The 16,882-nt window shown below is 42.2% G+C and overlaps 1 protein-coding gene across 3 annotated transcripts in view; it reads right to left on the bottom strand.

The window, feature by feature from the left end:
• Positions 1-1,028: 1,028 nt before the first annotated feature.
• Hoga1 (4-hydroxy-2-oxoglutarate aldolase 1) overlaps positions 1,029-16,882 on the bottom strand; it is a 46,206-nt gene continuing 30,352 nt past the window's right edge. For all 3 annotated transcript variants that reach the window (XM_045161127.1, XM_045161126.1, XM_004669903.2), the window contains one exon: positions 1,029-1,844. In XM_045161127.1, the coding sequence (XP_045017062.1) occupies positions 1,695-1,844 (150 nt within the window). In that variant the 3' untranslated portion in view covers positions 1,029-1,694. The remainder of the gene's footprint in view (positions 1,845-16,882) is intronic.

Here is a 16,882-nt window from a genome sequence, read left to right on the forward strand (position 1 = left end):
ACAGCCCTAACCCATTTATTCGCAACTCTTACTTGGCCCTCAGCTCAGCTCTGCAATGAAATTTGTATTGCAGCTGAGGCTCAGGGAAGTTAGGCTGACTCCCCAAGGTCTCACAGACACTAGGAGGCAGGTCCCAGGACCCAGGCCTGGTGAAGCCCAGAGGCTGAGCTTTAGCCAACAAACTAGGCTGCTTGCCCAGCCTGAACTTTTCTTCCAGCCCTAGGCCTGCTTTTTTCTCAGCCCACAGCTCTGTAAGGTTCCTATAAAAGGAGCCCCGGAGCCAAGTCCCAAGCTTTGATACCACCAAATGCAGTTTCCACTGGGGACTATATTAAAGTCTAGCCTCTGTCCTAAACAGGAATCTATTTACTCCTACTTTTACTTGTTTGTTTGTTTTCCTGATTTTTCAAGATAGTGTCTCCTTCTAGCCCAACCTGACCTGGAATTCACTATGTAGTCTCAGGGTGGTTTCCAACTCACAGCATCCTCCTACCTCTGCCTCCCAAGTGCTGGGATTAAAGGCGTGCGCCACCACGCCCAGCTTTTACTCCTGTTTTTAATGAGTAATTTACGATTTTATCTCAATTTTTCTGCCACTAGTCACACATTACCACTCAAATCAGGTCAGTATTTTGGAGCAGACAGCCTTTTTGATGTGTATGTAAAGTGATTGCTTAAGTTTCTCAGCTGGGCTCTGTTGCCTCTTACAGTCTCCCATTCCAAACCATTAAAGCTTCCCAGGCCACACTCATCTGATGTCTGTTTGCCCAGCATTGCTAGAATCTTTCTCAGCTGAGAAAAGGATGACCACAAGGGCTTGATTGCCTTTAGGAAGGTTTTTGACATCTTATCAAGAAATCTATTACACTGAGCGTGATGGCACACACCTTTAATCCCAGTACTTGGGAGGCAGAGGTAGGAGGATCACTGAGTTCAAGGCTACCCTGAGACTACATAGTGAAGTCCAGGTCAGCCTGGGCTAGAGTGAGACCCTACCTTGGAAAGAAAGAAACCTATTACATAATCCATTCCAGTTTTACTTGTTAAACTTTATTGGAGTAGCAAAGCGATCATTTTTATTAATAAAAGCAGAGCCTATAGACAAGAGGATGGTCTGTTGCAGGCCAAGTTCCCAGGTTTCAGACCATGACTGGTCAAAATAGTCTCCTAGGATGTGGACAGACTATCCACCAGGTGTCACTATTTACCCCTCTGACAATTCCCTGGGCTGTCTCATTCATTCAGTGGTGAGAATCAAAGCATAGTGACAGAAACATGAATGAAAATGGGTTTATGTGGATTGCAGCTTTGGGGTCTTTCGAAGACCAGGGAAACTTCCCTGATCAGGTTTCCTGAGCTGCTGCTACCTCTGGAAGGAGTCAGCTGAGTTCTTAGGAGTAGCCCTGGCCTCCAGCAACATCATGATAGATTCAGATTTCTAGTTCCAAGCCTGAAGTACAGTCCCCTCAGAAACCAACTTATTAATGTCCAGATGCCCACCCCCTTTCCCTTGGCTCTTCTGCTGTAGGGCAGAGAAAGCACCTACAATAAAGAAATTGCTCCTTCCCAGTTGAAGGTCTGTAGAGACCAGGCACCTAGGACACACACATATGTGCAAAGAGACTAATCTTGTTCCTCCTTGAGGCATCAGCGGATGCCCCAGATGGCTCAGGCCAGGCATACACTGCTTATCCTCAAAGCCAGCCATTGCTGCTGAAATCCAGACGCAGGGCCTCCTCCTCAGCAGGGGTCAGCTCCTGCAAGGGGGCGCGGCAGGGGCCCCCATAGTAGCCAAACCAGTCCATGGTTTTCTTCAGTCCTGGGATCCCGAAGCGCCGGGTCACCTGAGAAGCAGAGACTGTCAGAAGAGACTGCAGAGACGTTCCCCCAGCCTCACACACATCACCTGAGACCCAGGCACCTATCACTTTCAGAAAATTGGGGTTCCTACCCTCCTCCCCAGTAAACGAACTCTACCAGATAATGTGGTGCCCATGATGTATTAAAAATCCAGGGCTGGAGAGATGGATTAGCTGTTAAGCGCTTGCCTGTGAAGCCTAAGGACCCCAGTTCAAGGCTCGATTCCCCAGGACCCACGTTAGCCAGATGCATGCATCTGGAGTTCGTTTGCAGTGGTTGGAGGCTCTGGCATGCCCATTCATTCTCAATATCTCCCTCTCTGACGCTTGCCTGTCACTCTCAAATAAATAAATAAAAATTATTTCTAAAAAAGGTGTGTACCACCATGCCCAGCTTAAAAAATAATCCATAAGTAGGGCTGGGGAGATGGCTTAGCAGGAAACAGTGCTTGCTGCTCAAGTATGAGTACTTGAGTTCTATCCCCAGAACCCACATCACAAAATAAAGAGCCGGGCGTGGTGGCGCACGCCTTTAGTCCCAGCGCCCAGGAGGCAAAGGTAGGGGGACTGCTGTGAGTTTGAGGCCACCCTAAAACTACACGGTGAATTCCAGATCAGCCTGGGCTAGGGTGAGACCCTACCTGGAAAAACCAAAACTAAAAAAATAAATGAGATAAAGTTTAAAAGCTGGCATGGTGGCCCACACCTTTAATCGCAGCACTCAGGAGGCAGAGGTAGGAGGATCCCTGTGAGTTTAAGGCCAGTGTGGCCAGTGTAGAGCTACATAGTGAGTTACATTGTGACCCTACCTTCAAATAGATACATAAATGTAAATAAAGCCAGGCCTGCTGCACACACCTACCCCAGCACTGACGGGTCAGAGGCAGAGGATTTCTGAGGCTCTCTGGTCAGCCAGTGTAACTGAAAACCGAGGAGCCCCAAGTTTAGCGGAATACTCTGTCCCAGGGAACTACGGCTCAAGGCTGATAAAGAACACTGACATCTCCCTGTGGCCCTTCCATGCGTGCACACAAAGTGCCCGTATGGTTCACACACCACATACTAGATACATACCCAAAAGAAGGGAGAGGAAGAAAAAAAGAGAAGGTAAGCAAAGAGCAAGGAAAAAAGAAAACCAGAAAATCTGGATTTTGACATCAAAAGCAAGTAACGGGAAGCAAAGTGCAAAACCCTCATGCAGGATGAAAGGTGCTTCCCTTTAGTTTTAGGGGGGAAAAAAAAATCTACCAGTAAGGGGCTGCGCTCAGCCACAAGCTGGCACAGAAGGCATTGGCAAGGCCAGACACTAGGGCACCTACCACCTGTAGCCAGCTCCCCAGAGCCTGAGCCAGGGCACAGCATGCCTGGGAAGTCACGCAGATGACAACTCTGTGAGAGCCTCAGACACCTATGAAGGACTTTTATTGTATAACTCTTTTTTTTTTTTTGAGGAAGTTCTCTTGCTAAAAATTTAAAAAAATTAAAAAACGAAGGGCCCTGCCAGGTGTGGTGGCACATACTTTTAGTCGCAGCACTCAGGAGGCTGAGGTAGGAGGATCACTGTGAGTTTGAGGCCAGCCTGAGACAACATCATGAATTCCAGGTCAGCCTGAGCTAAAGTGAGACCCTACCTCAGAAAACAAACAACAACAACAAAAAGGGCCTGGAAAATATGCTTTCTAAAGGTTTTTCACTAGCATGGGGGATGTACAACTATTGTCACAGCTTAAAAACATGCATGCAATTGTACTGAATGAAGTATCACATTTCTCTGACTTTATTATAACAACTGGTTATTTCACACTGATCAGAAATGTTAAGGTGAATCTCTGTGATCTAAAACTTAGGAAAGAAATGATTACTTGGTAGAGTTCTATCTGGTGAAGGAGAGGGAAACCTTTAGAAATACAGTTTTCCTGAAGGGAAAAGTGGTAAGGGGTTTGGTGGAGAAATGTTTAGAACTGATGAATGACTAGCAACTATCTACCTATAGACGCCCATTAGCTTTAGCAAACATGGATGTTTTGCTTGGAAGATACCCTCTTCCCAGGCCTAATCCTACTCATGTTGTTCTAATAGCCTGGCTTTTATTTATTTATTTATTTTTGTTTTGTTTTGTTTTTTTGTTTTTTGAGGTAGGGTCTCACTCTGGCTCAGGCTGACCTGGAATTCACTATGTAGTCTCAGGATGGCCTTGAACTCTCGGCGATCCTCCTACCTCTGCCTCCCGAGTGCTGGGATTAAAGGCGTGCGCCACCACGCCCGGCTATATTTATTTATTTTTATCCCAAACCTCTATAGATAGGAAAGACTTCTAGAAAGGGATGGAACCAAGTCATACCTAGAGCAAAGCTTGTTCTGGCATGGGTTTCTAAAGATAACCATGTGCCCCCTCCTCCGCCCCTGAGAAAAAAGGGCTGAATGTTTTGGTGGTAAAGATCTTAAAAAGTGGGCTGGAAGCCGAACATGGTGGTGCACGCCTTTAGTCCCAGCACTTGGAAGGCAGAGGTAGGAGGACTACCATGAGTTCAAGGCCATCCTGAGACTACATTTAAAAAAATTTTTTATTAGCATTTTCCATGATTATTAAAAAAATCCTGTGTTAATTCCCTCCACCCCACACTTTCTCCTTTGAAATTCCATTCTCCATCATATTACCTCCCTATCACAATCATTGTACTTACATATATACAATATCAACCTATTAAGTACCCTCCTCCCTTCCTTTCTCTTCCCTTTATGTCTCCTTTTTAACTTACTGGCCTCTGCTACTAAGTATTTTCATTCTCACATAGAAGCCCAGCTGAGACTACATATTGAATTCCAGGTCAGCCTGGGATAGAGTGAACTCCTACCTTGAAAAAAACAAACAAATAACAACAACAAAAAGTGGGCTGGAGAGATGGTTCAGCAGTTAAAGACACTTGCTAGCAAAGCCTGAAGGCCTGGGTTCCATTCCCCAGTACCTTTGTAAAGCCAGATGCACAAAATGGTCATATGTCTGGAGTTTGTTTGTAGTAGCAGGAGGCCCTAGTGTTCCCGTTCTCTCTCCCTCCCTCCCTCTCTTGCAAATAAATAAAAAATATTTTTTAAAAAAGTAACATTAAAGGGGCTGGAGAGATGGCTCAGAGGTTAAGACACTTGCCTGCAAAGCCTAATGACCCAGGTTCAATCCCCCTACTACCCATGTAAAGCCAAATGCACAAAGTGGTCCATGCACCTGGTGTTTGTTTGCAGCAGCTTGGAGGCCCTGGTGAACCCAGTCTCTCTGTCTCTCTTCTATCACTCTCTCTGCTTGCTAATAAGTAAAAATATTTTCTAAAAATTCTTAAAATAATAAAAATAAAGTAACATTTTTAAAAAGGCTGAGCATAGTGCCATATGCCAATCCCAGCACTTGGGAGGCAGAGGTAGGCAGGTTGCTGTGAGTTTGAGGCCAGCCTAAGGACTACAGAATGAGTGCTAGATCAGCCTGGGCTAGAGTGAGACCTTAACTCAAAAAACAAAAAAACAACAACAAAAAAAGCTGGACTTGATGGCACATGCCTTTAATCCCAGAACTCAGGAGGCAGAGTTAGGAGGCTCACCATGAGTTCAAAGCCACCCTGAGACTACAGAGTGAATTCTAGGTCAGCCTGGGCTAGAGCGAGACCCTACCTTGAAAGACAAAAAAAAAAAAAAAAAAGATCTTAGAAAGTCCTAAATATAGCTAGGGGAAGAGGCTGGCTATGAGGGAAAACAGAGGAAGGACATTGTGTTCAACTATGGAAAGGCAACAGAGTGACATCAGGCTGCTGCTGGGGTTTTCTGAGCCTACAGCCCAGGCAGCTTCAAGGTATTCCAGGCATTCCTGAGCATGTGCCCAGAGCTGGCACAGGAGGGCAAAGCCTTCACAGTAAGGCAGGATGACGGGAAGCAGGATGACCTCCGAGAGCTTCAATGACATTAGGGGCTGCTCATCTTCCCAAGGAGCAGCCCAGACTACTTTGTACAACAAGGCAGTAACTACTCATGAGATGTCACAAGAATCAGATGAGAAAACATCACTATGACAGCAGTCCCCGAGGATACTGGAAATGCCACCTCCTTCTGTTGGTGTGATGCAGGTTCAGGGGGCCTTCTCTCTTGTGGGTAAGTGGGAGAGAGCCAGGCCCCCACCCCATGGAATGGCCAAAATATTCAGGGCAAGCTATGTCCCTCTATGGGGTTAGCTGAAAACCTTCACAACTACAAGTTCTTCCAACCTATTTATAGAGCGTCCATCCCCGGAGAAGCCTGCCTCTTGAAGTAAGGATGCAGGCCGCGAGGCGGGTCCAGAGCGCCCCACCACCTACCCAAAGTGTCTGCCCCTGAACCACGGGGCTGCAGGTGACGATAGAGGGCACTTGTCTCTGAGGCAAAACGTAAAAGCAAAAAACCAAAAACCTACTTTAAAGAAGTATTTAGAGCTTTCACACTCAAGAAGGTGGAGAAGATGTGCTTGTGCCAGGTTTTATTATATAAAAGCTGGTACAAGGGAACATCACAAGGCAACCAAAGAGGAAAGATTAACCAAGGCCTGAAACCCCAAAGAGCAATACAGTGGCAAGCCCCCTTGCAAATGAAGTCAGCGGCTGTGAGATGCCAGTTGGCACAGGAAATAAAAGTCTCAACAAAGCCGGGTGTGGTGGTGCGTGCCTTTAATCCCAGCATTTAGGAGGCAGAGGTAGGAGGATCGCCATGAGTTCGAGGCCACCCTAAGACTACATAGTGAATTCTAGGTCAGCCTGAGCTACAGTGAGAACCTACCTCAAAAAACAAACAAGCAAACAAAAGTCTCAACAAAAGCCTGTTCTTTTTAATGAAAGAGAGACAGAGAAAGAAAATGTGAGAGAATTGGTATTCCAGGGACTCTAGCCACTGCATTCGAACTCCAGATGCACATGCTACCTTGTGTGCATGTGTCACCTTGTAAAAACCAGTTATTTCTAACCAATCCAGCAAGATAAAACAGTTTTAGATAACAGCTCTCCAGCTTGATATCATGGAGTAAATTACCCCCAGCACCTCCCCAGGCCAGCAGAGGCTGAATATGCAAGCCCGGACTCCTATCCCTGCCCCATCCTAGCTGGATGTTGCCTAGTAGATTTAGGACTTTCACCACGCACACCTTTAGGAGGCCACCAGAGGCTACCCACTGTCCAACCCACAGAGACACAGGTGAGGCCAGTGAGGTCCTGTGGAGAGCATTAAGGAGGCAGCCTTCTGCCTGCAGCCAGAGATATCAGTAGAAGCCCAGTATCCAGATTAATACAGGATATTGCTTTTTGTGGGGAGAGAAGCTCTAGTGATCAAGCCTAGGACCTCAAGTATCCTAAAGAATCACTCTACACTGGACTCTTTTGTTGTTGTTTTGAGACAGGATTTTGCTATATAGCCTTGGCTAACCTAAAAATCACAGAAGTTTGGAGTTATATCTGGTGCCTACCACTAAGCTACAGCCTGAAAGGTATAACTTTAAATATATATATTACTTATTTGTTTAAGAGAGAGAGAATAGGAGCATCAAGGCCTCTAGCCACTGTAAATTAACTCCAGACGCATGCGTCACCTTGTGCATCTGGTTTTACGTGGGTCACAGGGAATCAAGCCTGGGTCCTCTGGCTTTGCCAACAAGCACCTTAAGTTCTAAGCCATGTCTCTCTAGTCCTATAGCTTCTTTTTAACTCCCAAAGAAGAAATCACTGTGCCCGAATGGTTTCAACTGGAGAAATTCTACAAAAGATTTAGTATCAATTCTACAAGTCTCTTCCAGAAAACAGAAAAGCAGGGAATAGTCCCAGTTCAGGGGAGAGGTGAAAAAAAGAAAGAAAGGAGGGAAGGAAGGAAGGAAAAGAAGACAGGGATGGAAGGGAAGGGAAAAGAGAAAAAACTATATTAATATTTCTCATGAATATGGACACAAATATCCTTAACAAAATATTAGTAAATGAATTCAGCAATATATCGAAAAATTATATACCATGACTAAGTGAAGTTTATTCCAGGGAAGCAAATATATGTTAAATATTTGAAAGTTAATTATATAATCTACCATATTAGCAGGATAAAGAAGCACTCACATGATCATAACAATCAATGCAGAAAACCATTTGACAAATTCAGTACCCAAGCCCGGCATGGTAGCTCATGCCTATAATCCCAGCACTCAGAAGGCTCGGATAGGAGGATCATAGTGAGTTTGAGGTCAGCCTGATGCTACAGAGTGAGTCATTAGCTTGCCTTGCAAACAACAACAAAATTCAATACCCAGTCATGATTCAAAAAGAAGAAAAGCTACAAGACTAACAATAGAGGGCTGGAGAGATTGCTCAGTGGTTAAGGTACTTGCCTGCAAAGCCTAAGGACCCAGATTCAATTCCTCAGTACCCACATAAGCCAGATGCACAAGATGGAACATGTATCTGAATTTGTTTTCACTGGCTGGAGGTTCTGATGTGCCCATTCTTTCTCTATCTGCCTGTCTCTCTTTCTATCAAATTAATTAATTAAAAATAAGAGGACAGGCTGGAGAGATGGCTTAGTGTTTAAGCACCTTCCTGTGAAGCCTAAGGACCCTAGTTTGAGGCTTGATTCCCCAGGACCCACATAAGACAGATGCACAAGGTGGCACATGCATCTGGAATTTGTTTGAAGTGGCTGGAAGCCCTGGTGTGCCCATTCTTTCTGTCTCTCTCTCCTTTTCTCTGTCAAATAAATAAATAAGTAAAAATAAAATATTTAAAAAGTAAGAGGACGCTCCCTGGTAGTCTAGTGATTGGGATTTGGTGCTCTCACCACTACAGCCTGGGCTCAATTCCCAGTCAGGGAAGCTAACCTTTTGCTGGGCGTGGTGATGCATGCCTTTAATTCCAGCACTTGGGAGGCAGAAGTAGGAAGAGCACCATGAGTTTGAGGCCACCCTGAAACAGTGAATTCCAGGTCAGCCTGGGCTAGAGTAAGACCCTACCCTGAAAAATAAGAAAAAATAATAATAATAGTAGGGGCTGGGGAGATGGCTTAGAGGTTAAGGTACTTGCCTATGAAGCCTAAGGACCCATGTTTGACTTTCCAGATCCCATGTTAGCCAGACACACAAAAGTGAAGCAAAGCACAAGGTCACACATGCCCACTAGGTGGCACAAGGGCCTGGAGTTCAATGTCAGTGGCTGAGGCCCTGGCACACCACTTCTTTCTCTCTAAAATAAAATTTAAAAAAGAAAAATAAGAGTAGAAGGTAATGTCCTCAAGTTGATGAAAAACACCTACAAAAACCTAGAGTCAACACTATACTTAGTAATGAAAGGCAAAAATTTTCTCTCAAGATGGGGAACCAAGAATTTTATTCAGCATAGGGCAGGAAGTTGTAGCCAGTGCAGTAAGGCAAAAAAAGGAAACAAAAGACTAGATCAGAGAGGAAACAATGAACTGCCCTGTAGCCTTAGATATGATTGTCTGTTCAGAAGATCCCAATAAATTTACAAACAACAATAAAACCCACCTAGAATGAACAACTAAATTCAGCAGAGTTATCAGGTATAAGATAAATCTGCAAAAAGCAGTTGTGAGCTGGGGATGTAGCTCATATAAAACACTTTTCTATAGCATGCTTGAAGGCCCTGAGTTACATTTCCAGCAACACACACACACACCTGTTTCTAAATAATAGCATACTAGCAATGAGTACATAAGTAATAAAATTAATTTTCAATTGCCATAAAATATGAACTATATAGGTATATATTTCTCAAAATATGCACAGGACTTCTTTAAGCTAAAAAATACTGAATAAATGAATCAAAGAAGATCTAAGTAGAGAGAGAGCATGTTAATGGATAGACACAGAACCACTGGGCTGGAGGGATGGCTCAGAGGTCAAGGGGCTTGCCTACGAAGACTAAGGACCCTTGTTCTACTCTCCAGATCCCACATAAGCCAGACATACAAAGGTGAGGCAAGTGCAAGGCCTCACATGCCCACTAGGTGTCGCAAGCACCTGGAGTTTGATTGCAGTGGCTAAGGCCCTGGACTATTAATTTTCTCTCTGTGTATCTCTATCTCTGTCTCTCTTGTACACTCTCTAAAGTAAAATTTTAAAAAGGGCTGGAGAGATGGCTTAGCAGTTAAGGCATTTGCACGCAAAGCCAAAGAATTTAGGGTATAGTAGAAGGAGAAGAATTTCACTCCAAAGGAATAGTCTTCAATAAAATCATAGAAGAAAACTTCCCCCAAATTGGGAAAGAGGTGCCAATGCAGATACAGGAAGCCTTTAGAACACCAACCACACAAACCCTGGAAAGAACCACTCCTTGCCATATTATAATCAAACTACCAAACACAATCCAAAGAAAAAAATATTGAAAGCAGAGAGAAAAATCAAGTTACTTATGAAGGCAAGCCCATCAGGATCACACCAGATAACTCAACACAAACTTTAAAACCCAGAAGGGCTTGGAGTGATGTATTCCAAGTTCTGAAAGATAACAACTGTCAACCAAGGTTACTTTATCCTGCAAAGCTATCCATTTAAATAGATGGAGAAATAAGGACATTCCACAACAAAAGCAGGCTAAAGGAATATTTGAAGACAAAACAAGCTCTACAGAAAATGCCTGAAAGAATCCTCCATGCTGAAGAAAAAGAAAAGCACACATAAAAGGAACCTGGAAAAAAACAAACCATATTCAAATACTAGTTAACACAAGAGAGTGAAGGTAAAACTGGAAGAACTACAAAAAATGGCAAAAATAAATGCACACCTTTCAATAATATATCTTAATATCAATGGCCTCAATGGCCAAACCAAAAGACATAGGTTTACAGACGGGGTTAAAAAGCAGGATCCTTCAAATTGTTGCCTCCAAGAAACTCATCTTTCTACAAAGGATGGGCACTATCTTAGGGTGAAAGGTTGGAAAACGGTGTTTCAAGCAAATAGGCCTAGAAAACAAGGAGGAGTTGCTATCCTAATATCTGATAAGGTAGACTTCAGTCCAACATTAGTTAGAAAAGATAAGGAAGGTCACTTTATATTGATTAAGGGTACACTCCAACAGGAGGACATTACAATCCTAAACATATATGCACCTAACATGGGGGCTCCCAACTTCATCAAGCAAACACTATTAGAACTAACGTCACAGATAACACCATTACAGTGGTGGTGGGTGACTTTAACACCCACTCTCATCAATTGACAGGTCATCCCAGCAAAAAATAAACAGAGAGGCATCTGGATTAAATGAGGTGATAGAAGAAATGGACCTAACAGATATATACAGGACATTTCATCTAAATGTTGAAGAATATACATTCTTTTCAGTGGCACATGGAACATTCTCTAAAATAGACCATATATTAGCACACAAAGCAAATCTTAACAAATACAGGAAAATTGAAATCATTTCTTGCACTCTATCTGACCACAATGGAATCAAACTACAAATCAATAGCAAGAAAAGCTAGAGAGCATACACAAAACCATGGAAACTAAATAATACACTACTAAATGATGAATGGGTCAATGAAGAAATAAGAAGGAAAAAATTCATAGAATCAAATAATAATGAGAACACAACATACCAAAACCTTTGGGACACAATGAAGGCAGTCCTAAGAAGCAAAATTATAGCTTTAAGTGCCTATATTAAGAAATCAGAACGCTGGGCGTGGTGGCGCACGCCTTTAATCCCAGCACTCGGGAGGCAGAGGTAGGAGGATTGCCATGAGTTCAAGGCCACCCTGAGACTCCATAGTGAATTCCAGGTCAGCCTGAGCTAGAGTGAGACCCTACCTTGAAAAAAAAAAAAAGAAAAAAGAAAGAAAGAAAGGTCGCAAGGAAACGACCTAATGCTCTACCTTAAAGCCTTGGAAAAAGAACAAAGGGCAAACTGAAAATCAGTACACGGGAAGAAATAATAAAGATTAGGGCAGAAATAAATGAAATAGAAACCAAAAAAAAAAAAAAAAAAAAACAATCTAAAGAATCAATGAAACAAATAGTTGGTTCTTTGGAAGGATAAACAAGATTGATAAACCCTTAGCAAATCTGAGCAAAAGAGAGAAGAGGCACAAATTAATAAAATTAAAGATGAAAAAGGCAACATCACAACAGATACCAGAGAAATTAAAAAAATCATAGGGACATACTATAAAAATATATACTCCACAAAGTATACAAATCTGAAAGAAATGGATGATTTCCTTGATGTATATGACCTACCTAAATTAAATCAAGATGAGATTAATCACTTAAATAGACCTATAACAAGTATGGAAATCCAACCAGTTATAAAAAATCACCCAGCTGAAAAAAGCCTGGGCCTAGATGGATTCACTGCTGAATTTTACCAGACCTTCATGGAAGAACTAACACCATTGCTTCTTAAGCTTTTCCATAAAATAGAAAAAGAAGGAATCCTACCCAACTCCTTCTACAAAGCCAGCATCACCCTGATACCAAAACCAGACAAAGATAGAACAAAAAAAGAAAATTACAGACCAAACTCCCTCATGAACATAGATGCAAAAAATTTCAACATAATATTGGCAAACAGAATCAAAGAATATATCAGAACGATCATTCACCCTGACCAAGTAGGCTTTATCCCAGAGATGCAGGGATGGTTCAACATATAAAAATCAATAAATGTAATACATCATATAAATGGACTGAAGGGCAAAAATCACATGATCATCTCATTAGACACAGAGAAAGCATTTGACAAAATCCAACATCCCTTCATGATAAAAGTCTTACAGAGACTGGGAATAGAAGGAACACATCTCAATATAATAAAAGCTATTTATGACAAGCCTACAAACAACATATTACTAAATGGGAAAAACTGGAAGCTTTCCCAGTAAAATCAGGAACAAGACAAGGGTGTTCACTGTCCCCACTTTTATTTAATATAGTACTGGAAGTCTTAGCCATAACAATAAGGCAAGACACACACATAAAAGGGATACAAATTGGAAAGAAAGAGATCAAATTATCATTATTTGCAGATGACATGATTCTATACATAAAGGACCCTAAAGACTCTACCAGCAAACTGTTAAGGCTGATAAACACCTATAGCCAGGTAGCCGGATACAAAATAAACACACAGAAATCAGTTGCCTTCCTATATGCTAACAACAAACACACAGAGGATGAAATAACAGAATCACTCCCATTCACAATTGCATCAAAAAAAATTAAGTAGCTGACAGAAGGCTGGAAGAAGCCATTCTACATGCAGTTCAATGGTAGAAAGAGATACCACCAGTGAAGATACTCAACAGTGGACACTGCAAGCCTTATAATTGGCCAGCCAGCACAAATGAGCCAAAGGGTGCAATAGTGGCACATCTGTCATGGGGAAACCAACTGCCCTCCAATTGGACTAGAGGCCTGCTCCATGGGAGAGAATACATCCCTGATACTGAAAACTTAAAACAGGGGTAGTCATGAGTCCTAGGGGTGTAACATCTGTTGATGTCTGGATAAATGTATATACTATGCTTATCAAACTGCCCAGTAAACACTTCTCTTAATATTCATACCCTTATATTAATGCTACTCTCACTTTGGGTAGAGAATCTTCTCTTTTCAGACGGCAGTGACTTTGGGACGACTCAGAAGATATCATGGTGCTGGAAAGAAGTGACTAGAGTACCGAGTAACATCTCGATCACACCTTCCAAGGCTCAGGGTCTAATGCGGAAGAGGTAGAGGAAAGAAGGTAAGAGCCAAAGGAAGGGTAGGACTCCTTACAACATGCTACCTCCAGACATAAAATGGCCTGGATATCCATGACTTCATAGTGCCTGACACTACCTACACAAGACCATCATAAGAGGAGGAAAAGATCATGACATCAAAATAAAAGAGAGACTGATTGAGATGGGGCAGGGATATGATGGAGAATGGAATTTCACAGGGGAAAATGGGGGGAGGGAGGGTATTACCATGGGATATTTTTTATAATCATGGAAAATGTTAATAAAAATTGAGAAAAAAAATTAAATACCTTGAAGCCGGGCGTGGTGGAGCATGCCTTTAATCCCAGCACTGGGGAGGCAGAGGTAAGAGGATCACCGTGAGTTTGAGGCCACCCTGAGACTCCATAGTGAATTCCAGGTCAGCTTGGGCTAGAGACCTTACCTCGAAAAACCGAAAAAAAAAAAAAATTAAATACCTTGGAATAAACCTAACCAAGTAAGTAAAGGATCTCTACAATGAAAACTTTAAAACTCTCAAGCGACAAATTTCAGAAGACACTAGGGAATGGGAAAACATCCCTTGTTCCTGGATTGGAAGAATCAATATTGTGAAAATGGCAATCTTACCAAAAGCAATCTACACATTTAATGCAATCCCCATCAAAATTCCAATGACATTCTTCACAGAAATAGAAAAAACAATCCAAAACTTCATTTGGAATCACAAAAAATCTTGAATATCTAAAATAATACTTAGCAACAAATATAAGGCTGGTGGTATCACCATACCTGATTTTAACCTATACTGCAGAGCCATAGTAAAAAAAACAAACAAACAAAAAAAAAAAAAAAACAGCATGGTACTGGCACAAAAGCAGTCATGTAGATCAATGGAACAGAATAGAGGACCCAGATGTATCAGATGGCTATAGCCACCTGATATTCAACAAAAATGCCAAAAATACTCATTGGAGAAAAGACAGCCTGTTCAGCAAATGGTGCTGGGAAAACTGGATACATATCTGTAGAAGGATGAAAATAGATTCTTCTCTCTCTCCATGTACAAGAATTAAGTCCAAATGGATTAAAGACCTTAACATCAGACCTGAAACTCTGAAACTGCTAGAGGAAAAAGTAGGGGAAACCCTTCAACATATTGGTCTTGGCAAAGACTTTCTAAATATAACCCCAATTGCTCAGGCAATAAAACCACAGATTATCTGCTGGGATCTCATGAAATTACAAAGATTTCATACAGCAAAAGACACTGTGGGTAAAGCAGAAAGGCAACCTACCGAATGGGAAAAAATCTTTGTTAGCTATACATCTGTTAGAGGATTAATATCTAGGATATACAAAGAACTCAAAAAGTTAAATAATAAGAAATCAAACAAGCTATGGGTTAGGGAACTAGAGAGTTCTCAAAAGAAGAAATAAGGATGGCACCTAAGCATCTGAAAAAATGTTATACATCCCTAGTCATCAGGGAAATGCAGATTAAAACTATGTCAAAATTCTATCTCATTCCTGTCAGATTGGCCACCATCAATGAAAACAAAGGACCATAAATGCTGGTAAGGATGTGGAAAAAGAGGAACCCTTCTACACTGTTAGTGGGAATGCAATCTGGTCCAGCCATTGTGGAAATCAGTGTGGAGGTTCCTGAGAGAGCTAAAAATAGATCTACCATATGACCCAGCCATAGTACTCCTAGGCATATATCCTAAGGACTCATCTCATTACCTTAGAGACATTTGCTCAACCATATTTTTGCTGCTCTATTCACAATAGCTAGGAAATGGAACCAGCCTACATGTCCCTCAACTGATGAGTAGATAATGAAGATGTTGCACATTTATACAATGGAGTTCTACTTAGTGGTAAAGAGAAAGGAAGTTATGAAATTTGCAGAAAAATGGATGGATCTGGAAAGGATTATACTAAGTGAGATAACCCAGGTCCAGAAAGCCAAATGTCGCATGTTCTCTCTCATATGTGGACCCTAGCTATAGATGACTGGACTTCTGTGTGAGTAGGAGGAAAACTCAGTAGCAAAGGCCAGTAAGCTAGAAAGGAGATATAAAAGGAAGAGAAAGGAAGAGGGGGGTATTTAATAGGGTGGTATTGTATATATGTAAGTAGAAGAATAGATTAATGGGGGTGCAAAGGCCCAAGTGAGATCAGGGGAAGAGATTCAGTAAAGGAAAGGTAGAGGGAGGGCTAATCAAAATCTAAGAGAATATAAATAAATCATATGAAAACCTACTTTTTTGGACAATGCAACACTTATGAGCCATAGATTGTTGCTAGAAAATTTTCAGTGGCAGGGATGGGATACCTCCAGTGAGTTGTTGGCCAGGGAGATCCCTGATGCCCCCAAAACATTACAGCCCATTGCCAAGGCCCTTGGTCTCCCACCAGGAATAGATGGTAAGACCCTCTTGCTGAAGACTCCACATACTTGGGCTGCAAGGCCACGAGAAATCCTGCTGGAACTGAGCTGATAACCTCCTCCATGTAGACCAGTTGACAGAAAACGGGAAGAAGTCATTCTGCATGCAGTTCAATGGGAAAAAGAGAAAACACCAGTGAAGATACTCAACAGTGGACACTGCAAGCCTTGTATTTGGCCAGCCAGACCAAATGAGCCAACGGGTGCAACAGTGGCACGTCTATCATGGTGGAAACCAACTGCCCTCTAATTGGACTGGAGGACCACTCCATGGGAGGGACTACATCCCTGATACTGAAAACTTAAAACAGGGTTAGTCATGAGCCCTAGGGGTATAACATCTGCTGATGTCTGGATAAGTGTATATACTATGCTTATCAAACTGCCCAGTAAGCATTTCTCCTAATGTTCATACCCTATATTAATGCTACTCTCACTTTTGGTAGAGAATCTTCTCTTTTCAGATGGCAGTGAGGGATGACTCAGAAGGTATCATGGTACTAGAAAGAAGTGACTGGAGTGCTCAGCACTGCAGTATCTCTATTATACCTTCCAAGGCTCAGGGTCTATTGCAGAAGAGGTGGCAGTAAGAATGGAAGAGCCAAAGGAAAGGTAGGACTCCTTACAACATGCTCTCCCCAGACATAAAATGGTCTGGATATCCATGACCTCACAGTGTCTGACACTACCTACATAAGACCATCATAATAGGAGGAAAAGATCATGACATCAAAATAAAGGAGAGACTGATTGAGATGGGGAGAAGGAGTTTCAAAGGGGAAACTGGAGGGAGAGAGGGCATTACCACCAGATACTTTTTTTATAATCATGGAAGTTGTTAATA

Source organism: Jaculus jaculus, chromosome 1 (assembly GCF_020740685.1).
Source record: "Jaculus jaculus isolate mJacJac1 chromosome 1, mJacJac1.mat.Y.cur, whole genome shotgun sequence".
Taxonomy (NCBI): Eukaryota; Metazoa; Chordata; class Mammalia; order Rodentia; family Dipodidae; genus Jaculus; species Jaculus jaculus.